This window comes from Aegilops tauschii, chromosome 4 (assembly GCF_002575655.3).
Source record: "Aegilops tauschii subsp. strangulata cultivar AL8/78 chromosome 4, Aet v6.0, whole genome shotgun sequence".
Lineage (NCBI taxonomy): Eukaryota > Viridiplantae > Streptophyta > Magnoliopsida > Poales > Poaceae > Aegilops > Aegilops tauschii.
In genome coordinates, this window is record NC_053038.3 from 238,598,668 (window position 1) to 238,623,954 (window position 25,287).

At 46.8% G+C, this 25,287-nt stretch overlaps 1 protein-coding gene across 1 annotated transcript; it reads right to left on the reverse strand.

The window, feature by feature from the left end:
- Positions 1-10,267: 10,267 nt before the first annotated feature.
- On the reverse strand, positions 10,268-24,993 carry LOC109778968 (probable glutathione peroxidase 4). Its single transcript, XM_020337549.3, has 6 exons — positions 24,720-24,993; positions 24,533-24,609; positions 24,370-24,431; positions 12,693-12,811; positions 10,701-10,868; positions 10,268-10,600 (listed from the first exon to the last, which is right to left on the reverse strand). The coding sequence occupies exons 1-6, from the start codon at positions 24,771-24,773 to the stop codon at positions 10,517-10,519; spliced, it is 564 nt and encodes a 187-aa protein (XP_020193138.1). The 5' UTR covers positions 24,774-24,993; the 3' UTR covers positions 10,268-10,516.
- Positions 24,994-25,287: the final 294 nt, after the last annotated feature.

A 25,287-nucleotide genomic window follows, 5' to 3' on the forward strand; every position in this document is an offset into this window, starting at 1 on the left:
ACAGTTGTCCAATGATCCACTCCTGGATTACTTTGGTACCTCCCTGCTAGACTTATAGCAAGGCACACATCCTGTCTGGTACAAATCGTAGCATACATGATAGAACCTAAGGCTGAGGCATAGGGAATGACTTTCATTTTCTCTCTATCTTCTGTAGTGGTCGGGCATTGAGTCTGACTCAACTTCACACCTTGTAACACAGGCAAGAACCCTTTCTTGATTGATCCATTTTGAACTTCTTCAAAACTTTATCAAGGTACATGCTTTGTGAAAGTCCAATTAAGCATCTTGATCTATCTCTATAGATCTTGATGCCCAACATATAAGCAGCTTCACCGAGGTCTTTCATTGAAAAACTCTTATTCAAGTATCCTTTTATGCTATCCAGAAATTCTATAACATTTCCAATCAACAATATGTCATCCACATATAATAATAGAAACGCTACAGAGCTCCCACTCACTTTCTTGTAAATACAGGCTTCTCCAAAAGCCTATATAAAACCATATGCTTTGATCACCTCATCAAAACGTATATTCCAACTCCGAGATGCTTGCACCAGTCCATAAATGGATCGCTGGAGCTTGCACACTTTGTCAGCACCTTTAGGATTGACAAAACCGTCTGGTTGCATCATATACAACTCTTCTTTAAGAAATCCATTAAGGAATGCAGTTTTGACGTCCATTTGCCAAATTTCATAATCATAAAATGCGGCAATTGCTAACATGATTTGGACAGACTTAAGCATCGCTGCGGGTGAGAACGTCTCATCATAGTCAACTCCTTGAACTTGTCGAAAACCTTTCGCAACAAGTCGAGCTTTGTAGATAGTAACATTACCATTAGCGTCAGTCTTCTTCTTGAAGATCCATTTATTCTCTATGGCTTGCTGATCATCGGGCAAGTCAACCAAAGTCCATACTTTGTTCTCATACATGGATCCCATCTCAGATTTCATGGCCTCGAGCCATTTTGCGGAATCTGGGCTCATCATCGCTTCCTCATAGTCCGTAGGTTCGTCATGGTCTAGTAACATGACTTTTAGGACATGATTACCGTACCACTCTGGTGCGGAACGTGCTCTGGTTGACCTACGAGGTTCGGTAGTAACTTGATCTGAAGTTTAATGATCATTATCATTAGCTTCCTCTCTAGTTGGTGTAGGCATCACTAGAACGGTTTTCTGTGATGAGCTACTTTCCAATTCGAGAGAAGGTACAATTACCTCATCAAGTTCTACTTTCCTCCCACTCACATCTTTCTAGAGAAACTCCTTCTCTAGAAAGGATCCATTCTTAGCAACAAAGATCTTGCCTTCGGATCTGTGATAGAAGGTGTACCCAACAGTTTCTTTTGGGTGTCCTATGAAGACGCACTTTTCCGATTTGGGTTCGAGCTTATCATGCTGAAGCTTTTTCACATAAGCATTGCAACCCCAAACTTTAAGAAACGACAGCACATGTTTCTTGCCAAATCATAGTTCATACGGTGTCGTCTCAACGGATTTAGATGGTGCCCTATTTAATGTGAATGCAGTTGTCTCTAATGCATAACCCCAAAACGATAGCAGTAAATCGGTAAGAGACATCATAGATCGCACCATATCTAATAAAGTACGATTACGACGTTCGGACACACCATTACGCTGTGGTGTTCAAGGTAGCGTGAGTTGTGAAACTATTCCACATTGTTTTAAATGAAGGCCAAACTCGTAACTCAAATATTCGCCTCCGCGATCAGATCATGGAAACTTTATTTTCTTGTTACGATGATTCTCCACTTCACTCTGAAATTCTTTGAACTTTTCAAATGTTTCAGACTTGTGCTTCATTAAGTAGATATACCCATATATGCTCAAATCATCTGTGAAGGTCAGAAAATAACGATACCCGCCGTGAGCCTCAACACTCCTCGGACTGCATACATCGGTATGTATTATTTCCAATAAGTCAGTGGCTCACTCCATTGTTCCGGAGAACGGAGTTTTAGTCATCTTGCCCATGAGGCATGGTTCGCAAGCATCAAATGATTCATAATCAAGTGATTCCAGATGTCCATCCGCATGGTGTTTTATCATGCGCTTTACACCAATATGACCTAAACGGGAGTGCCACAAATATGTTGCACTATCATTATCAACTTTGCATCTTTTGGCATCAATACTATGAATATGTGTATCACCACAATCGAGATTCAACAAAAATAGACCACTCTTCAAGGGTGCATGACCATAAAAGATATTACTCATATAAATAGAACAACCATTATTCTTTGATTTAAATGAATAACCGTCTCGCATTAAAAAAGATCCAGATATAATGTTCATGATCAATGCTGGCACCATATAATAATTATTCATGTCTAAAACTAATCCCGAAGGTAGATGTTGTTGGGAATCGTAGCATAATTTAAAATTTTCCTACGCTCACCAAGATGCATCTATGGAGTCTACTAGCAACGAGGGGAAAGGAGTGCATCTACATACCCTTGTAGATCGCGAGCGGAAGCGTTCCAATGAACGTGGATGACGGAGTCGTACTCGCCGTGATCCAAATCACCGATGACCGAGTGCCGAACGGACGGCACCTCCGCGTTCAACACACGTACGGTGCAGCGACGTCTCCTCCTTCTTGATCCAGCAAGGGGGAAGGAGAGGTTGATGGAGATCCAACAGCACGACGACGTGGTGGTGGATGTAGCGGGTCTCGGCAGGGCTTTGCTAAGCTTCTGCGAGAGAGAGAGAGAGAGAGGTGTTGCAGGGGAGGAGGGAGGCGCCCAAGGCTGTTGTGTGCTGCCCTCCCTCCCCCCCCCCTTTATATAGGCCCCCTGGGGGGGCGCCGGCCCCAAGAGATGGGATCTCAAGGGGGGGCGGCGGCCACAAGGGGGGAAGGGGTTGCCTTGCCCCCCAAGGCAAGGGGGAACTCCCCCCCCCCCCCTAGGGTTCCCAACCCTAGGCGCATGGGGGGAGGCCCAAGGGGGGCGCCCCAGCCCACTAAGGGCTGGTTCCCTTCCACTTTCAGCCCACGGGGCCCTCCGGGATAGGTGGCCCCACCCGGTGGACCCCCGGGACCCTTCCGGTGGTCCCGGTACAATACCGGTAACCCCCGAAACTTTCCCGGTGGCCGAAACTGGACTTCCTATATAAATTCTTCACCTCCGGACCATTCCGGAACCTCTCGTGACGTCCGGGATCTCATCCGGGACTCCGAACAACTTTCGGGTTTCCGCATACATATATCTCTACAACCCTAGCGTCACCGGACCTTAAGTGTGTAGACCCTACGGGTTCGGGAGACATGCAGACATGACCGAGACGCCTCTCCGGTCAATAACCAACAGCGGGATCTGGATACCCATGTTGGATCCCACATGTTCCACGATGATCTCATCGGATGAACCACGGTGTCAAGGATTCAATCAATCCCGTATACAATTCCCTTTGTCAATCGGTATGTTACTTGCCCGAGATTCGATCGTCGGTATCCCAATACCTTGTTCAATCTCGTTACCGGCAAGTCTCTTTACTCGTACCGCAATGCATGATCCCGTGACTAACGCCTTAGTCACATTGAGCTCATTATGATGATGCATTACCGAGTGGGCCCAGAGATACCTCTCCGTCACACGGAGTGACAAATCCCAGTCTCGATCCGTGCCAACCCAACAGACACTTTCGGAGATACCCGTAGTGCACCTTTATAGTCACCCAGTTACGTTGTGACGTTTGGCACACCCAAAGCACTCCTACGGTATCCGGGAGTTGCACGATCTCATGGTCTAAGGAAAAGATACTTGACATTGGAAAAGCTCTAGCAAACGAAACTTCACGATCTTTTATGCTATGCTTAGGATTGGGTCTTGTCCATCACATCATTCTCCTAATGATGTGATCCCGTTATCAATGACATCCAATGTCCATAGTCAGGAAACCATGACTATCTGTTGATCAACAAGCTAGTCAACTAGAGGCTTACTAGGGACACGTTGTGGTCTATGTATTCACACATGTATTACGATTTCCGGACAATACAATTATAGCATGAATAATAGACAATTATCATGAACAAAGAAATATAATAATAACCATTTATTATTGCCTCTAGGGCATATTTCCAACAGTCTCCCACTTGCACTAGAGTCAATAATCTAGTTACATTGTGATGAATCGAACACCCATTGCGTCCTGGTGTTGATCATGTTTGGCCCTAGGGAGAGGTTTAGTCAACGGATCTGCTACATTCAGGTCCGTATGTACTTTACAAATATCTATGTCTCCATTTTGAACACTTTCACGAATGGAGTTGAAGCGACGCTTGATATGCCTGGTCTTCCTGTGAAACCTGGGCTCCTTCGCAAGGGCAATAGCTCCAGTGTTGTCACAGAAGAGAGTCATTGGGCCCGACGCATTGGGAATCACCCCTAGGTCGGTAATGAACTCCTTCATCCAGACTGCTTCCTGTGCTGCCTCCGAGGCTGCCATGTACTCCGCTTCACATGTAGATCCCGCCACGACGCTTTTCTTGCAACTGCACCAGCTTACTGCTCCTCTATTCAAAATATACACGTATCCGGTTTGTGACTTCGAGTCATCCAGATCTGTGTCGAAGCTAGCGTCGACGTAACCCTTTACGACGAGCTCTTCGTCACCTCCATAAACGAGAAACATATCCTTAGTCCTCTTCAGGTACTTCAGGATATTCTTGACCGCTGTCCAGTGTTCCTTGCCGGGATTACTTTGGTACCTTCCTACCAAACTTACGGCAAGGTTTACATCAGGTCTGGTACACAGCATGGCATACATAATAGACCCTATGGCCGAGGCATAGGGGATGACACTCATCTCTTCTATATCTTCTGCCGTGGTCGGGCATTGAGCCGTGCTCAACTGCACACCTTGCAATACAGGCAAGAACCCCTTCTTGGACTGATCCATATTGAACTTCTTCAATATCTTGTCAAGGTATGTACTCTGTGAAAGACCAATGAGGCGTCTTGATCTATCTCTATAGATCTTGATGCCTAATATATAAGCAGCTTCTCCAAGGTCCTTCATTGAAAAACACTTATTCAAATAGGCCTTTATACTCTCCAAGAATTCTATATCATTTCCCATCAACAATATGTCATCCACATATAATATGAGAAATGCTACAGAGCTCCCACTCACTTTCTTGTAAACACAGGCTTCTCCATAGTTCTGTGTGAACCCAAACGCTTTGATCATCTCATCAAAGCGAATGTTCCAACTCCGAGACGCTTGCACCAGCCCATAGATTGAGCGTTGGAGCTTGCATACTTTGTTAGCATTCTTAGGATCGACAAAACCTTCCGGCTGCATCATATACAACTCTTCCTTAAGGAAGCCGTTAAGGAATGCCATTTTGACGTCCATCTGCCATATCTCATAATCATAGTATGCGGCAATTGCTAACATGATTCGGACGGACTTCAGCTTCGCTACGGGTGAGAAAGTCTCATCGTAGTCAACCCCTTGAACTTGTCGATAACCCTTAGCGACAAGTCGAGCTTTGTAGATGGTCACATTACCATCTGCGTCCGTCTTCTTCTTAAAGATCCATTTGTTTTCTATGGCTCGCCGCTCATCGGGCAAGTCAGTCAAAGTCCATACTTTGTTTTCATACATGGATTCTATCTCGGATTTCATGGCTTCTAGCCATTTGTCGGAATCCGGGCCCGCCATCGCTTCTTCATAGTTTGAAGGTTCACCGTTGTCTAACAACATGATTTCCAGGACAGGGTTGCCGTACCACTCTGGTGCGGAACGTGTCCTTGTGGACCTACGAAGTTCAGTAACTTGATCCGAAGCTTCATGATCATCATCATTAACTTCCTCCCCAGTCGGTGTAGGCACCACAGGAACATTTTCCCGCGCTGCGCTACTTTCCGGTTCGGACGGGGTGACTATCACCTCATCAAGTTCCACTTTCCTCCCACTCAATTCTTTCGAGAGAAACTCCTTCTCTAGAAAGGACCCGTTCTTGGCAACGAAGATCTTGCCCTCGGATCTGAGGTAGAAGGTATACCCAATAGTTTCCTTTGGGTATCCTATGAAGACGCATTTTTCCGACTTGGGTTCGAGCTTTTCAGGTTGAAGTTTCTTGACATAAGCATCGCATCCCCAAACTTTTAGAAACGACAGCTTAGGTTTCTTCCCAAACCATAATTCATACGGTGTCGTCTCAACGGATTTTGACGGAGCCCTATTTAAAGTGAATGCGGCAGTCTCTAAAGCATAGCCCCAAAATGAGAGCGGTAAATCGGTAAGAGACATCATAGATCGCACCATATCCAATAGAGTGCGATTACGACGTTCGGACACACCATTTCTCTGAGGTGTTCCAGGCGGCGTGAGTTGTGAAACTATTCCATATTTCCTTAAGTGTGTACCAAATTCGTGACTTAAATATTCTCCACCACGATCTGATCGTAAGAATTTTATTTTCCTGTCACGTTGATTCTCGACTTCACTCTGAAATTCCTTGAACTTTTCAAAGGTTTCAGACTTGTGTTTCATTAGGTAGACATACCCATATCTACTTAAATCATCAGTGAGAGTGAGAACATAACGATATCCTCCGCGAGCCTCAACACTCATTGGACCGCACACATCGGTATGTATGATTTCCAATAAGTTGGTTGCTCGCTCCATTGTTCCGGAGAACGGAGTTTTGGTCATCTTACCCATGAGGCATGGTTCGCACGTGTCAAATGATTCGTAATCAAGAAACTCCAAAAGTCCATCTGCATGGAGCTTCTTCATGCGCTTGACACCAATGTGACCAAGGCGGCAGTGCCACAAGTATGTGGGACTATCGTTATCAACTTTACATCTTTTGGTATTCACACTATGAACATGTGTAACATTACGTTCGAGATTCATCAAAAATAAACCATTGACCAGCGGGGCATGACCATAAAACATATCTCTCAAATAAATAGAACAACCATTATTCTCAGATTTAAATGAGTAGCCATCTCGAATTAAACGAGATCCAGATACAATGTTCATGCTCAAAGCTGGCACTAAATAACAATTATTGAGGTTTAAAACTAATCCCGTGGGTAGATGCAGAGGTAGCGTGCCAACGGCGATCACATCGACCTTGGAACCATTCTCGACGCGCATCGTCACCTCGTCCTTTGCCAGTCTCCGTTTATTCCGTAGTTCCTGCTTTGAGTTACAAATATGAGCAACCGCACCGGTATCAAATACCCAGGAGCTACTACGAGTACTGGTAAGGTACACATCAATTACATGTATATCACATATACCTTTGGCGTTGCCGGCCTTCTTGTCCGCTAAGTATTTGGGGCAGTTCCGCTTCCAGTGACCACTTCCCTTGCAATAAAAGCACTCAGTCTCGGGCTTGGGTCCATGCTTTGACTTCTTCCCAGTAACTGGTTTACCGGGCGCGGCAACTCCCTTGCCGTCCTTCTTGAAGTTCTTCTTACCCTTGCCCTTCTTGAACTTAGTGGTTTTATTCACCATCAACACTTGATGTTCTTTTCTGATCTCCCCTTCCGCTGATTTCAGCATTGAATATACCTCGGGAATGGTCTTTTCCATCCCCTGCATATTGTAGTTCATCACAAAGCTCTTGTAGCTTGGTGGAAGCGACTGGAGGATTCTGTCAATGACCGCGTCATCCGGGAGATTAACTCCTAGCTGAGACAAGCGGTTGTGCAACCCAGACATTCTGAGTATGTGCTCACTAACAGAACTGTTCTCCTCCATTTTACAGCTGAAGAACTTGTCGGAGACATCATATCTCTCGACCCGGGCATGAGCTTGAAAAACTAATTTCAGCTCCTCGAACATCTCATATGCTCCATGTTTCTCAAAACGCTTTTGGAGACCCGGTTCTAGGCTGTAAAGCATGCCGCACTGAACGAGGGAGTAATCATCAGCACGTGATTGCCAAGCGTTCATAACGTCTTGGTTCTCTGGGATTGGTGCTTCACCTAGCGGTGCTTCTAAGACATAATCTTTCTTGGCTACTATGAGGATGAGCCTCAGGTTCCGGACCCAGTCCGTATAGTTGCTGCCGTCATCTTTCAGCTTGGTTTTCTCTAGGAACGCGTTGAAATTGAGGACAACGTTGGCCATTTGATCTACAAGACATAGTGTAAAGATTTTTAGACTAAGTTCATGATAATTGAGTTCATCTAATCAAATTTTTAATGAACTCCCACTCAGATAGACATCCCTCTAGTCATCTAAGTGAAACATGATCCGAATTCAACTAGGCCGTGTCCGATCATCACGTGAGACGGACTAGTCAAGATCGGTGAACATCTCCATGTTGATCGTATCTTCTATACGACTCATGCTCGACCTTTCGTCCTCCGTGTTCCGAGGCCATGTCTGTACATGCTAGGCTCGTCAAGTCGACCTAAGTGTATTGCGTGTGTTCCGAGGCCATGTCTGTACATGCTAGGCTCGTCAACACCCGTTGTATTCGAACGTTAGAATCTATCACACCCGATCATCACGTGGTGCTTCGAAACAACGAATCTTCGCAACGGTGCACAGTTATGGTGAACACTTTCTTGAAATTATTATAAGGGATCATCTTACTTACTACCGTCGTTCTAAGCAAATAAGATGCAAAAACATGATAAACATCACATGCAATCAAATAGTGACATGATATGACCAATATCATCATGCTCCTTTGATCTCCATCTTCGGGGCACCATGCTCTCAGTTCAGTTTTTTTGTTCGGTTTATTTCGTCCGGGTTTTTTCGTGAAAATGAAGTATGTTAAAACCTATCAACATGGGATATGGTTTTGAAAAAATTGACGCAAGGAATCCAACGGTGAAAATGATTCAAGATTAGAACGTACCAACATGGGATAGTTTTGAAAAACTCGACGCAAGGAATCCAACGGTGAAAACGGTTCAAGATTAGAACGTACGGTTTAAGAGATAAAACGTTTTGAATAAACGGATCTACGAAAAAAAGAAAACTCCCAGGTTGCGACAAGTGCGCACATGCAGCATGCCACTTGTCACAACCTGAAAAGATGGAAATGATCTTTGCAAGGAGTACTTCTCAATTAGTGATTTCGGTTTCTAGTTTGTTATGTTGGGATTTTTACGAAATCGATAATTAAGGAGTACTCGTTGCAAAGAACACTCCACCTTCCTAAGTCACGACAAGTGGCGCACATGCAGCACGCCATTTGTCGCAACCTGGGAGTTTTCCCTTTTTTCGTAGATTCGTTTATTCAAAACGTTTTATCTCTTAAACCGTGCGTCCAAATCTCAAACCGTTTTCACCATTGGATTCTTCGCGTCGAGATCTTCAGAACTAGATCCTATGTTGATAGGTTTTGATGAACTTTTTTTATGAAAAAACCGGACAAAAAAACCAAACCAGGAGCACGGTTTTTCCTTTCCGAAAGAGGCACGCCCGTGCCTCTCGCGAAATCACAACCGTGCCTCTCGTGGAAGCAAAACCGTGACTCTCGTGGAAAGAAAAAAAAACAGAAAACACTTTTCTTTTCTTTTTTAAAAAAGGCACGACCGTGACTCTCGTGAAAGCACAACCGTACCTCTGGCGAAAGCAAAACCGTGACTCTCGCGAAATAAAAAAAATAGAAAACGCATATTTTTTTCACTTTCCGAGAGACACGGCCGTAACTCTCACAAAAGCACAACCGTGCCTCTCGCGGAAGCAAAACCGTGACTCTCGCGAAAGAAGAAAAAAAAACAAAAAACGTGTTTTGTTTTTCCTTTTTCAAGAGGCACGGCCGTGACTCTCACAAAAGCACAACCGTGCCACTCGCGAAAATAAAACCGTGACTCTCGCGAGAGAAAAAAAACAAAAAACGCGTTTTTTTTTCGAAAGGCACGGCTGTGACTCTCGCTAAAGCACAACCGTGCCTCTTGCAGAAGAAAAACCGTGACTTTTCATGAAAGAAAAAAATAAACGCGTTTTTCGCGCAAAAAAAAAAATTTTTTGGGTCGAAACGCTAACGAAGATCGGGGGAAAACCAAAACGTCAAAAAACCCGGAAAAAAACCGTTTAAAAAGCCGAAAACGCGTGCGGAAAAATAATAAAATAAAATCTGGAAGGAGCGTACAGAGCGCAACACGTGGCGAATGACTGAGAGCATGCCAAATGGCGCTGATCATTGCGAGGCGCCCGAAGGAGCGCTCATTAATTAGTTGCTCTCGGATTTTTATCATGCTCCATTTTGAATATCCGGGTCACTAAGCATTACGTGGAACATGATGAGCCCAAATACAAAACTACCATAAACTGCATACGATTCCAGTTCATCAATATCTTGTGTACCTCGACAAAAGCACCCAAAAGAAAACCACGAGAGCGGTGCAGATAAATAATTGGTAGCTACACAACCTCTACTTACATAAGCGGAAGTCACAAATACAAGAACAAAGATCAAACCAGGGGAAATATCACATTAATTTACTGGCAGAGATTGGTCTAGATATCACGACGGGGATACTTTGCAAGTGCCTACTTCTGCGAGTCGGAAGATTCCTCCTCTTTTTTTGTCTGCGAGTCGGAGGGTTCCTCCTCAAGTGCCTTCTGGATGTCTTTCTGCAAATTTGAGACCAATGCGTAAGAAAATACTGCATGATATGTGTGTGTGTGTGTGTGTGTGTGTGTGTGTGTGTGAGAGAGAGAGAGAGAGAGAGACCTCGAATGAAAATGGAGTGGTAGCAGTTGCGTATCTGTTGATTACTTTTCCATTCTTGTCAACAAGAAACTTGGTAAAGTTCCACTTGATTCTTGAACCAAACAAACCAGGTTTGCTAGCTTTCAGAAACTTGTAAAGCGGCGCAGCATCTGGGCCATTTACACGCACCTGCAATTTTCAAGTACAAGACTGACCCAGCTTTACAGATAAACAACAGTCCTGTAATTTCTAATTTGTACCCATGTTTATGTGATGGCCATGAACAGTACACCATACCAAAAACTCTGACCCCACCTAATGTATCCAAACTGAAATTGTTGCAAAGAAAAGAAAGTGTATACTTGTATGGAAGCAACAAAACAGGGCGTGTTTGGTAGCCCGCATAGAGGCCAGCCAGGTCCGCGCAGGAAGAACATAGGTTGTTTGGTTGCCTGCGTTCACTGTTGGGCCTGCATCGCACAAAACTTAAAGCAGCTCCCAGGCAGTTCCTAGCGGAACTGGCGAATCGGCGGTTTCCAACCAGCCAAGCTCAACCAAGCTGAGTTGAGCCACATCGAGCACATGGTGGGCCCCTTTGCATGAGAGTATACGAGTACGATGCTAGCTAGTATACAGCCTGTACTTGCTATCTTCTCCCACCTCCGGTAAGCTCCTCTCTAATCTCCTTTCTTCCCCATCCTTTCTAATCTACACAACGGTGCTTCGATTCGAGATAACATCTACACAAAAAAAGATGCACATCGATGTTATGGTTCCATTCAGGCGATCAGTTCGTAGTTTCCTCGGCCGTAAATGCTTGATTCATGTTCATGTTTTGAGCTATTTTGGACGAATTTTGTCAAATTTGTCGCGCACGGTCGACCGTTTGATATTTCCTTTGACCAGTAGCTTCATCTCGCTGTTTCACCCGACTTTTGTGTTGCATATTTTCTGTTAAGACGATCGTAGACAAGTAGATCTACATCTTCCTCATGAACTGTACAGATGCATATGTGTGATATGTTTTAATGGCACTCCTTAATCTCCTTCATTTCTTCTAATCCTCCTCTCCTGCGTCCTACTACACTGGCACCACCGCCGACGTTGTTCCTCTCTACCTCCTCTCCCGCGCCTTGCTGCACTGTCACCACCACCAGCGTGGTTCCTCTCGGCCTCCTCACCCGCATCATACAACACTGACGCCATTATCGGCGTTGTTCCTCTCGTCCTCCTCGCGGTGTCCTACTAAACTGGTGCCATCCCCGGCGTCGTTCCTTTCGGCCTCCTCTCCCTCGTCCTACTACACTGATGCTGCCATGGCGTGCACACTGCAATTTTTCTCCTCTGTCATCTGCCGCAGCGCCTTTCTATTCCTCCCTCCGCGCGGACTTCCTCTGTGGCGACGTCGGAAGCAACTAGTTCACCGCGCTGCCGTCGGACGCGATGGACTAGTTGCTTCCGTCGTCACCACCACCGTCCACCGCAGTCGCCATGGCACTGTGTAACTCTGTGTGTTATGTGTAGTTGTTAACTCTTAATCATATCCCGTGTATAGAACCAAACACCGTGTAGTTGCATGTGCCGAGCCAGTCCAGGACACCAAACGCCATGCCAAAATTGATCCCCTAATACAGGAAGCCTAGTAGCCTAGATGCGGGCAACCAAACGATGTGCAGATATTGGTTTATTTTTGCCAGTTTTTGCTCAGCCAGACTCAACTGGGCCAAGCATGCAATGCAGGCAAATTCGCAGATGACAACCAAACACGCCCACAGTGCATATCTATGTTGACATTTGTTTCTACCACGTAAACTCGTGTCAAACTTGCGATATGTTTTAAAACATAAGGCATGATATTTTCCCTCCAATTCTGTTTTGATTTTATCGTCTAGAAACCATGCTGAACAAGAAATAGCCAATGCTCTAGCTATGAAGAGAAAGTGACTTCAACTAAGCTTCATTAGTGGGAAAATATTAGACGCTTCTTGACAAACAGTTTGGGTATGGTCTTACCTTCTGAAAAACTGGATATTCAGCTTTGAATCTTGTGCATGCAAAGTCTTGGATCTGCTGGTCACTGCCTGGCTCTTGTCGCAAAAACTGGTTGCAGGGGAATGCTAATATCTCAAAGTCTGGCCATTTTAGAAGCAAGAGGAGTTAGTTTTCACCCTACCTAACATCTAAATCATTATATAATTTAGCATCAAAGAGGCAATCTATGGGTTACTTCCATACTGATATCACGCATAATAAGATTTTATGGCAGTGCATAAATGAGCTTACTACTGCTAAACGCATGATTAACAATCTGTCATTATAATTTTCTTCTAATCCAGTGTCCATTAAGTTCTAGAAGATTTATTTTTCCATAAAGTGTCCACACTTATATCTCACAACAAATGCTTGGCACGCTAAATCCTTCAAGGACTGAAGCTAGTACAATGGCAGAAATTCAAAATATTTCATAGATAAAAAGATGAGAAGTCCCATTAGGCAATGGGCAATGCGCCAATGCCATAGAAAAAAATATGGTTGTTGACCAGTGTTGCGAGGATCTCATGGCAATATTCATTATTTGGGGATTTAGGTACGGGATTTCACACATTGGAGGTTTAACCTAGGTTCAGGCCCCTTGTTCTAGGGGTAACACCCTAATCCAGCTTGGATGTTTTCTCTCTTGTATGAGCCGAATGATTAAAGAAGATTTGTCTAGCCTTTTTCTAAGAAGGATTTTTGTAATTCTGGATTAAGAGTACTTGGCATTCGATCACAGAAGCCGTTGACAGCAGCATAAATCACAAGAATTTGTTTTTCAATTGGAAGTGGTTCATATTGTGGTTGTTTGGGCACTTCTGTAAGCCTTGCACCTCTATTGAGTAATGCCTGAGTAGTGACTCACAAGGTAAGTTCTCCTCGATGCATTTCCAACACTCTCTTTTTCTACGTACACTTTTGATTCCTCAGTAGGTAGGGACAACGTTCGAGATCTCATCCGACCGTCTATTTCTCACTGATTGGGAGATTGGAGTGAGACAGAGGAGAGTGGAATTTCTTGTGTAGGGGTGAAATCCGTAGATCTACGAAGGAACGCCAAAAGCGAAGGCAGCTCTCTGGGTCCCTACCGATGCTGGGGTGCGAAAGCATGGGGAGCGAACAGGATTAGGTACGCTGGTAGTCCATGCCGTAAACGAGAAAGCAATCCGCATAGCCGGAGTCCAGTTGGATAGTTCAAGCTACGAAAGAAGACATGATGCCATTTCTCTTATCGATACAGGAAAATGAGCTATTAGTAGAAACTACCTGGAATTGCCGTGAACCATCCGAGAGTAACCGCGCACCCATATCGAGAGTTGATGGTTGACCGCCGCCCCCCTTGTCCTACCCCGGCCGGGGAGGCAAAGAGGATTGCTATCGTCACCCTTCCTCCCGGTGTATGTGAAAGAGAAAAAGTGACGCACTTTTTGGATTTTTGGTCTGCGGTTGGTTGGGCCAAAGAACGAGAGTCAGCTTCCTTAAGTTCGTTCTTCCTCAGTAGCTCAGTGGTAGAGCGGTGGGATTTATGTTTATACCAAAGCCTCTACTTTAGATATTTATGCTGATGAAGGAAAGCCTTGTTAAAGACTACTACTTTTGACTTCCTTTTTCGTACTCTTCTTTCATCCTCCTTACCAGAACGCTTTTCCTGGTTCAGAAGAATAAGATACTGAAATTGTGGCTTACATATAGAAAATGCCTTCGTCTTGAAGCTACCAATGCACATCACGGTGAAATCATTGTCAATTATCTATGTCTCGCACTCTTCTCACCTTATATACTACGATGAGAAGGTGGAGATACAAGGGTTGTTAAGAGCCATGATGTAATAACAGCCATAATGGTGGCTGTTACTGGTGGAATTACCATGTCGCCAAAAGAGCCATCTTGACGGTGCGGCGGGTAACGTTCATCTTGATTGATTGTGTCTTGGTCCAGTAAAATGAACATTGCGGTGCCTTAGCTGGATGGGCTTCGTGAGATTCAATAGGATGAGCTTTATCCATGCCGGACCAGCTGAGTGATTCTTCTGATGAAGACTGCCCTGCTGGGTCGAATCCTTGTCATGGGCCTACCCTGAGGGATCCCGCCGTCAGTAGCCACCAAGTCCTTCAAGGTATCGAGGATGGCGCCTACTCCTCGGAAGAGGAAGGTTCCTGTGGGGAAACCGACTGTGATCATCATCGGGTCACCCGAAGAGGTTAGAGGCTGGCAGTTTATAACAGACTTAGTGATACCCAATACACTCAGCAGGGAGCTTGGCTTGTGGCCGTTTGGCTTGTGGCTTATTAGGAAGCATATGATAAATTCCGAGTGATCTCGAGGAACGCACGGGTTTATCCAAGTAGGCCATTGCCAGCTTTGGACCTGAGGAGGCGCACTCCCTTCTATTTTCATCTTCAAAAGTAAGTCAACGGACTTGGGCATTTGGTTAGGAAACCAACTTGTGCCATTGAGGATGTCAAGTCCGTACTTTGCATTGGCATTGCCGAGTGATCTAGAACTCGCAGGAGTCGATATCGACGCCTTTTCCTCGAGAGCGGCGATTGCCCGATTGAATGGTTCAGCGCGGTGCCAAATGATGTTGTTGAACTGCGTGGAGGGTAGTGAATCCCGGCCTGGTTCGTCAATTGTGTGTCACGCCACCTGGTCTGGTCAAGTTTTTAGTCCAAGCAACTTTCAGACTGCATGACCGTTCATAGTCGTCAGATGGAGTCTTGACCGTAGTCTCCCATCGACTGCGCGCATTTAGTGCGAGCCATCGAGTGGGTCGATCTCAGAGGTGTTGTCCCGGGGTGAACGCTTCGGATTCCGCGCAAGGCGTGCACAGTGTGAACTGCTGCTGCGAAGAATGGTTGTCGCCTCTTCCCTGCCAGCCGGCTAGCAGGCTGGCAAAGGGGTGACGGGACAACATCATCGGCAGATGAGGAGTGACGGGTGCGGTATGCTTCCATCGGGATGATGGCCCCAAAGGATCAGTGTCAGTAGGGGAAGCCTTGCGAGGAGGCGGCACCAGATGCACAGGCAGACAAACACGTACATCGCACGCGTACATCACACGCTCTTCTTTTACGGCATTCAACTGCATCATCTGAACCCAAATGGGATATTGCAAATTGCTTGTTTTATCACCTTGTGTGAGCGCTTCCTGGGCACCAAACCACGCTGGGCTTTGTGGAAGCGAATCTTCGTGGCGGAACCCCGGACTGTGAAGGCAGGTGGGGCGATGTCTTCTTACGGTGGTGCTGGAATCCGACTTGTGTTCAGGGAAAGATATGTTTGGATTCCTTAAAACTCATAAACTTTAGCAATCCAATTAGTTCTATATCCAAGATATCCCCACACTGTCTGGCAATGAGGGTCTTCCTCCATACGCCAATGGTCCTCCAGCAGACTCGGATGGATGGAAACCTCAACTCATTGAGAAGGGGGCGAAGGAATCCAATCTCCTAACGGGGAGACTGCAGGTCGTCAAGGATCTGGGGCTCACTGGACCCGATCTGATCGCCACCTGGGTAAATCGACGTATCCAACCACTTCAGGCGAAAGCGCGCCCCAAGTGGTGTTATTAGGGTGCTGATGATCCTACCCAAGTCTCTCCCAAGGAATACACGGACGCCGACTACAGTAACTGGATGGATAATTTGACCAAAGGGAAGTTCCGCCGCGAGGTGCTTGTGCCTGCATTCGATGCCGACAATCAGCCTCCCACTATAAGTTGTTGCAGACTCTTGAGTAACGTGCTATTCTTGCCACTGCTCCGTGTTTGACCCAGATCTTTGTTTTTTTCATGATTTTTTGGAATTTCATTATATGCCGCCTCTCCCCGAAGATGGTCCGGATGCGCATGTCCCTCCGTAGAAATGCAGTCCTTTCTCGTGCACGGGCCAACCGCCAACTGTTGCTCTTGTCAACCGGACAGTTAGGTTGCGACTATAGTTGGGACAAAGAGTGGGCCTTTTATATGGCATGCAGTTACTTGACTTATGCAAAGAATAAATTCAGGAGAGAGCTTGTGCATTCCCTCCTTGTTCTGGATCAGCCGGAGAACTAGATCACCCTCCTTGAACGCTCGACCTCGTACTCGGCGGCTATGATAGCGGCCTCGTACTCGGCGGCTATGATAGCGGCACGAGTTTTGTTGGTATATGGGCTAGTGACAGTGAGCGAGTTCTCGGGCATCCTCCAGAAGGTCGACGGCATCTTGGCGCGCAGACTCGGAATCCACCTCCACGTACGCCACGACTAGAGGGGAGTCATGAATGATGTCACTCAGCATGGTGGCTTTTGCTCCATAGACCATAAAGAACAACGTGCAGCCGGTTGATCTGTTTGGAGTCGTCCATAAGCTCCATAGGAAAGGCGGTAGCTCGTCAAGCCAGCAGCTAAGAGTCTCTTTCAAGAGTCTTAGCAGCCGGGGCTTGATACCTTGAAGGATGAGACCGGTGGAGAGCTCCACTTGTCCATTGCACTGGGGTGCGCTACTGAGACATAATCCAGTCGGAGGCCGTGATGTTGCAAAAGCAGCGAAAAAGTCTGAAAGTGAAGTTCTTCCCATTGTCGGTGATGATGATGTGCGAGATGCCGAACAGATAGATGAGGCCTTTGATAATGCTGACAACTGACTGGCCATATTACTTGATGATAGGTTTGACTTTGATCCACTTCGTGAACTTGTCCACCGCGACAAGCAGATGAGTGCATCCACCTTTGGCAGTATTGAGCGGGCCCACCATATCAAGTCCCCACACGGCATGGCCATGTGATAGGGATGGTTTTGAGGGATGTACCCAGCATGTGTGGCTCCATGCTTAAATGCTTTGGCGACAAGGGCGCACGATGACACATGATGACTGCAGGTTCGAGAGTGAATTTCCTCAAGAATTTGTCGCCCTTCTTCTGGAGACATGCAACGTTGGAAGACTCCAATGATGTTGCCGTTGTAAAGCTCGCCATTGATGATGGTGTATGTCTCGGCATGGAGGATGATTTTCCGAGCTATGTCTCATCAGCCGACAACTCCCTTCGGATTAAGTAAACCAAGTACGGTTGTATCCAAGCTGGAAAGATGGGGAGGTCGGCCTTAGCGTCTGGCTGAATGGGTTCTTGTTCGAGCTCGGCCTTCGTCTTTGTTTTGATGAATGGTTTACATAGTTGCTCCAGAAAAACACCAGAAGGAATGGGCTCTATGGTGGAGCAAATCTTCGTGAGTGTATCAGCTGCTTCGTTCTACTCCTGACGAACATGATGAAGCTCCAAGCCCTTTAACTTTTTTTCGAGCTTGCGACTTCCTCCCGATATACGATCATGGAAGGATCCTTGGCATCACCATCCTTCATGACTTGCTGTACCACAAGATCTGAATCTTCGCCGCAAAGCAGCCCACGGAAGCCATACAACGATCCACAGGCCATGCAACAAGGCTTCATACTCCACAATGTTGTTAGATGCAGCAAAGTGAATATGCAGTACATATCTGAGCTTGTCGCCTTCGAGAAAAATAAGGATGACCCCAGCCCCCGAGCCTCTAAGCATCTTGGATCTGTCAAGTACATGATCCATTGTTCAGACTGCACCTAAGAAGGGACTGGGTTTCCATCCATTCAACCAAGAAATCAGCCAAGGCCTGAGATTTGATGGCCTTGTGTGCCTCATAGTTGATGTCGTGAGCCGCGATCTCAATGGCCCATTTGGCCACTCAACAGTGGCATCCTATTGCCGATGGTTTCTAACAAGGGCGCGCTACTGACCACCGTGACCGTGTGGGCTTGAAAGTAGTGGAGCAGTTTCCTGGACATCATAAAGCCGCCATAAACAAGCTTTTGGTAATGGGGATGTTGTTGCTTGGAGCCGAAGAGAACCTCGCTTACATAGTAAACGAATCGCTGGACCTTCTGCACCTTGCCTTGTTCTGCGTGCTCCACCACCAAGACAACGATGACCATGTTGAAGTGTATATTTGGATTGCCTAGCCCTTTCCATCAGTTCGGACTTTTGGTTGCATTGGCTAGTGCATGAAGCTTTAAATGGTATCAGGGCTAAGGTCCTAAGTTCAAGTCCTGGCTTCGCAATTTATCCAAAAGTCGTTGCCGCCCCCGTTGTGTCCATGTATAGGCCTCTTGAGCCATACCTCTGAGTCTATTCATGTGTTGACTTCTCGCATCACACTGAGAGGGCGTCTTGAAGTGTATATGTAGACTGCCTAGCCCTTTCCATCACTTCGGACTTTTGGTTGCATCGGTTAGTACATGAAGCTTAACAGCACTTGCTGGCAGCAACAATGTAGAGCAGCAAGGGCTCCCTTATAGCCGAAGCGGCTATAATGGTGTGCACAACGAATGCTTGAGGTCTCCAAAGGTCAGCTGGGCCTCATTAGTCCACTCAGGAATCAGACTTCTTCAGAAGTGGATAGAGTGGCACGCCCTTTTCCTCAGCCTAGAGATGAACCGGACAAGAGTGGCAATGCACCCAGTCAGTTGCTGCACATCCTTCAGATTTTTGGCTTGGACATCTTCAAAATAGCGTTGATCTTCTTCGGGTTTACCTCAACTCCGCACCCGAAGACAACGAAATAAAGGAGTTTTACCAAAGACACATTTCTCCGTTGAGCTTCATGTTAATCCACCTTAGATTGGCGAACGTCTCAGCCAAGTCGGCCAGGAGATCGTCTCCATGTTTGGACTTGACCACGATGTCGTCGATGTAGACGTAGAGACATTCCTGCTGATCTGGTCGTGCAAGCATTTCTGCATGCAACACTGGTAAGTGGACCTAGCATTTTTCAGAAAAAAAGGACATGGAAACATAGCAGTATGGCCCGAAGGGCATAATGAAGGAGGTCTTCTCTTCATCCGACTCATTCATCTTTATCTGGTGGTAGCCTGAATAGGCATCCAGAAAAAACACAGAGCAAGATTCTTGGGGCATGCTTTGTTGATCGGTCGATAGTCGATGCACATGTGGGTGGATTTCTTCGCCACCATGTCTGGGTTTGCCTGCCACTCCGTGTGGAGGACCTCTCGGATGAAGCCGAGTAGCCGGGCGATTTCTTCACTGATGGCCTTGCGCTTCAGTGAAGAGCCTGCTTGAATGCTTCGCGCCCTTGATACCATTGAGTTTGTGCTCGGGGAAGTCCCTTGCAACGTCTGGCATGTCAGCCGGCTTCCAAACAAAGATGTCCCAATTCTTGTGAAGTGCGCTCTTTCCTCCTACCTCCATCCAAAATTAACTGTCACTGAGATGAGTGCATCTAGACGCGTTTTAGTGTGTAGATTCACTCATTTCAGCGATAGTTAATTCCCGGACAGAGGGAGAACATCGGTGGCGATCTGCACGGTCTTGGATAAATCTTCCAGGCCCACTTGCACTTTCTTGGTGTCCTTGGCTGATTGGAAGGAGAAGACTATTGGATTTTTGCCGGCTGGCATCTGTTCCGCGTCAACCTCCTTCTGGATCTTGGCCAACTCTACAGCAGCAATCAGGGTCTCAACGATAGGCGTGTCGGCGTCATCGCACTCATTGGAGTGCTTGGGGTCGCCAGAGATCGTGATCACTCCGTTGGTGCCCGACATCTTGAGCTTGCGGTAGACATACCAGGGCCTAGCCACGAACTTGGCATCGGCAGGGCGCCCCAAGATGACCCCAAGATGACGTGATAGGCACTCCGGAAATTGAGAACTTCAAAGCAGAGGGTCTCGACCCCGAAAATTATTCTCTTTGCTGAAGACAACTTCCAGTGAGATTCGACCCATTGGCCGAGCAGCCTTGCCTGGCACAATTCTGTGGAATTGTATGTTGCTAGGCGACAACTAAGACTCGGGGATGCCCATGCACCTAAGGGTTGCGGCGTAGAGGATGTCGATGTTGCTTCCCCCATCCATGAGCACCTTTTGCAGCCGGAACCAGCCAACTTGCGGATCCATGACCAGGTAAGGAATGTGAGTTGGGTGATCGCTACAATCAAATCCGATCGACACCTCCGATGAGTTCAGCCATTGTGTAATGGTTGGCATGGTCACGTTGACCTCGTGGGAGCGAAGCTTGTGATTTCGCTTGGTGTCCAACCCCTGGAAGATGGTTACATCTCGCCTGCGGCCTGACCATGGTTCTCGTCGTCGCTGTTGTTGCTGTTGGCAACTGATTTCTCCGACCGGAGGCGCTTCACTGTGTTGCAATCCCTAGTGGAGTGCATGGATAACCTCTCCTTCGTGTCGTGAAACTTGCAGGGCTGATCAAGGATCTCATCAAATGGCAGCTTCCGATATTTGCATTGCTGCCACTGACGACTTGGCGGCCGATAGCCGCTGCACGGCCCATCGTGTTCCGCCACGGCAACCAGCTCTACTCCGCTGACGCTGTCACCACCATCCCCCTTCCACTTTTGGTTGTTGTTCCTTCGATTGAAGTCAGGACGATTTTTCTATCGAGAGGACTCGGCTTTAGGTTTGCCTTTGCCCTAAGCAGTCAGATCTAATGGGGGAGTGGGTTTTTTCCCGAAGGAATATCTATTGGCAGTCTCTATTAGTCGACTCATGGTCAACACGTCCGTGCGACCAAGTTTCTGCCTTAGGAGCTCGTACCTAACTCCATATTTGAGACCTGGATAGCTTAAGGCTCAACGACGTTCTCAATGGAGTTTTGGAGCCGATTCCAGCAATTGTTGTATTCACAAACCGACTCACCTTCCTTCTTTACATAGTTCCATAGGTCCCGTGCAAGCCGGGTCTAACGGATGTCCCTCAAAAAAATTGAGAAACACATCACATAGATCAGCCCAGACTCCTAGTCATGAATGTTGTCTTCGGGCAAGCTATTTAACCATGCCTATCCTGATCCCTCCAAAATCAAGGGAAGGTTGCAGATGGCGATGCGCTCGTTGCCTCCGCCGATATTGCAGGCCACAACATAGTCGGTCAGCCAAAAGTCGGGCTTGGCGGTACCATCATACTTGTTGATTCCATTAGCGATCCGCCGTTCTAGGAAAGGTTCAGTCTGTATGCACCAACTGCAACACAAAGGACCGAGTGAACCTGACCCAGTGGGACGATCGGCTTTGCCACGACGCTCGGATCGCTCCTTTGACGCACAGATAGCCTCAATGTCATCCCATGCGTCGCAGGCTCCTGATATCCGCTCCAGAGAGGGGCTGAGTCGGCGTTGCTCGGCGCGGATTCGATTGATGTCGTCTTGCGCGATGGGGCACCGATTGGTGGATCAACTCGGACAAGACGACTACATGGTGATGGGGCAGTTACGAGCCCCCAAAGGTTAGCACCGGATTGACTTTGAAGCCAGTCGGCCTTGCGGTGAAGTGGCTATATATTGTTATTCCACCGCAGTCTTGAACAGCGTGGCGAGTTGGATGTGGTCCTCTGCCGATGATCAACTAGTGGGTCAAGCCAGCTTGTTGGCCAATGCCGCGACAGTCAGCAGGTTCATGGCCGGAGTACGATGTACTCGAACGCCCTTCAAACCTTGGCTCACCTGTGTGCTGCATGCAACACGAGCCATATGTGTAGTCAAGGCAGATTGCTGAGGAGAACAGTGTGTGTTCCATGTTCTAGCCGCCTGAAGCTCAAGCTCTCGCGCCTCAAGATCCCACTTCACTTGGGTCAGGCACTTCTGCTCCTTCAGGATGGCCACCCGAGATTCCTCGAAGGCGACGGCCTTAGGGACGTTCCCCTGACTTGTGCAGAAGTGTGTCATCTTCTGTTCGTGTGGGCGCATCAATAGCGGCCGCACCATTGTTAGCCATGTACACATATGTCACAGAAGCAGAGTTGTACAAACTTTCATACACTACGGACTCAGAATCCAGTGTGGGCGGAATAGAATCAGAGTTGATTATCCCCACAAGTTGTGGAGTAGCATTGCTAACTTTTGAAGATACAGATCCCAGGGGATGCCCTAGACAACCTTCACTCGCCGACATCGAGTGGAAAACTGCAAGCACATGACTCCGGAGCGATCTACAGAGAAGTGCATGCTACCGATGCATGGTACAGTGCTCATGGGGAGTGCAGCGAAGACAGAATACCAGGCCGCATGGTTGGCATCGAAACGCAGTGCACCGGAACGCACAAACTACCGGGGCCTAAGCCCTCAACCAATGTCCAAAGATGATCCTGCCTGGACCATAGCTCCAGCACACGAGTGCCCCATGGTGGGGCGCCTACCCTCGCGGGGATTTCGTGACATTATTCATGATTCGGGGATTTTGTAGAGGCAAGGCAAACATGGAGGATCTAGGTATGGTATTTCACACAATGGAGGTTTTACCCGGGTTCGGCCCATGTTCCAGGGGTAACACCCTCCTCCTGCTTGAATGTTTTCTCTCTTTTATGATTGGAGTGATTACAGAGGATTTGTCTAGCCTGTAGAGTTGAGTGAACCTAGCTGTGTCTTGCACCGTTCTCACCTTTATATACTACGACGAGAAGGTGGAGTTACAAGGGCTGTTAAGAGCCACAATGTAATAACTGCCGTAAAGGTGGTACTTACTGATGGAATTACCATGTCGCATAAGAAATCGTCTTGATGGCGCCGTAGTAACATTCGTTTTGATTGACCATGTCTTGGTCCAGTCGGATGGACGTTGCGGCCTCTTAGCCGGATGGGCTTCGTGACGTGAAGTCGGATAGGCTTTATCGGTGCTGGCCCAAGTAAGAGATTCTCCTGATGAAAACTCAGCACATCCTTTTCATGGGCCTACCCCGAAAGGATCCCGCGGTCAACCAGAATCATATATCACGTGGTCTGTAGCTAACTAGGATGCCTCCCTTAAATTTTGGGCCTTGTTCAAGAAATTTTGGGGAAGCCACTAGGCCGTCGACAAAGGTTGTCTTTCCTTTGATGCAGCTCACAACATGGTGAATATGGAAGAAGGCATCCAGCTGGCAAGCCCCGTGCCTATGGGTTTAGCGGGGGGCAAAGGTCTCAATTTTGTTTTACCGACTTAATTTCGTGTTCTTTTCCTGTCCTTAAGGGGCTGTTAGCCTTCTTCTAGGCTCGTAGCTATTACTACTTTATGTCAATGCATCAAGACGCAATGCTTTTATGTGGTTTTTCGGAGGAAAAAAACATCAAGGAAGCAAATCTCTAGGGTATTTAGGGTCGATTAAGCTAGTAGTCCAACATACTGCGAAAATGAATTTCCCCTTGAGTTCTTCAAACCCTTATTTCCTAATTTATTCAAAAAAAAAATTCCTTAAATTTGTTAACATTGAATCACTGAAAATGCCAAACAATATTCTCCTTTTAAAGAAATAGGAACAAACAGATGTTCAGTTCTTCCACATATTGCTGGACACAGAATATTCTGAGACTATTGGTACTCCAGAAAACTAAAGACACAGATCAGTTACAAAGATGAACATGTAAACATATTTTTTATGGGAATGAACCTGTACATATTAACACTACTTATACCGTGGTGTGGTGTTTGTGTGACACGAAGGTAAAGCTAAAGTCACACTTCACACGGATGAGAAACTAAAGAAGCCGGTTGTTCCTCTACAGAATCAACCAATTCCAGCACCACTTAGTCCAGAAAAATGACATCCTATGATTTCGACAAACATCGGTACGCAATCTTCCTCTGGCCGTTTGAGCATATAATCTAGACGATGCACAAAATAAACCAAGAAGGGAAGCTGACCTTTCTCCCTGTACTTCTGATAAAGCTCCGTCAGCTGCGTGTAATTAGTCTCCGTGAACCCGCTGATGGGATGACAAAGAAGAATATTCAGTACTCCACACGCCAACATGAATGAAGCAAAAATATCCTAGGAAACTGCCACGGAGACGAGACAAATACCAACCATTTGGAGGCGACGTTGACGATGAGGAGGACCTTCCCCTTGTACGTGTCCAGGCACACCTCCTTGCCGTTGCAATCCTGCTCCCAAAATTTCCCCCGAATAAATTGGAGAAGAAACCGTTCAAAAAAAAATTGGAGAAGAAGAAAAATGATGCAGGGTGGCGTGATTCCGCGAGGAGATGAATCACCTTAACGGTGAATTCGTGTACGGAGGTCTCCGGCACAGATTCGGACGCCCCCATCTCGCCCTCTCTTCGCCTCCCGGACGGCGGAAGTCCTCCCGAATCCTCTGTCGAATTTTATCGTGTTTCTTTAGGAGAGAGAAATAGAGAGAGGATTTCCGTGTCTTTGATGCGCCAACTTATTAAATAGCGGCGGTGTGCCGGGACAGGCTGGCCGGCTGTCTCCGTCGAAGTTTCCAACCGGTCCGGCAAGCAAATGTGAATTGCTCTTTTGTCACGTGGGCCCTCAATTGCATTTATGGGGCGGCTAAAAAGGAGGGGAAAACTGATGCATTGTTGTTCTTGAAGAAAAAAATACCGTCTAGGTGTATAAGAGTATGTCTAGTAGAACTCTCAAACCCTCAAACCCTTAAAGCAGTTTTTAAGGGTTAAGAAGTGCCAGTTTTTGGCACTTTTAAGGGTTGAAAAACAGGGGCAAAGACTAGAACCCTCAAACCCTTAAACAGGAGTCGTTCATACCGCCATCGCCACGGAGTGTCACCTTAAAAAGTAGAGGACGCACCACGGAACATCC

Bases quoted from the DNA above. Each gene is read 5' to 3' on its own strand.
- LOC109778968 (XM_020337549.3), bottom strand. From the start codon at position 24,773: ATGGGGGCGTCCGAATCTGTGCCGGAGACCTCCGTACACGAATTCACC. The intron at 24,610-24,719 runs GTGATTCATCTC...TTTTGGGAGCAG, and splicing joins TACACGAATTCACCGTTAAG to GATTGCAACGGCAAGGAGGT. The intron at 12,812-24,369 runs GTCAGCTTCCCT...TAAAATGGCCAG, and splicing joins TCAGAAGTACAGGGAGAAAG to ACTTTGAGATATTAGCATTC.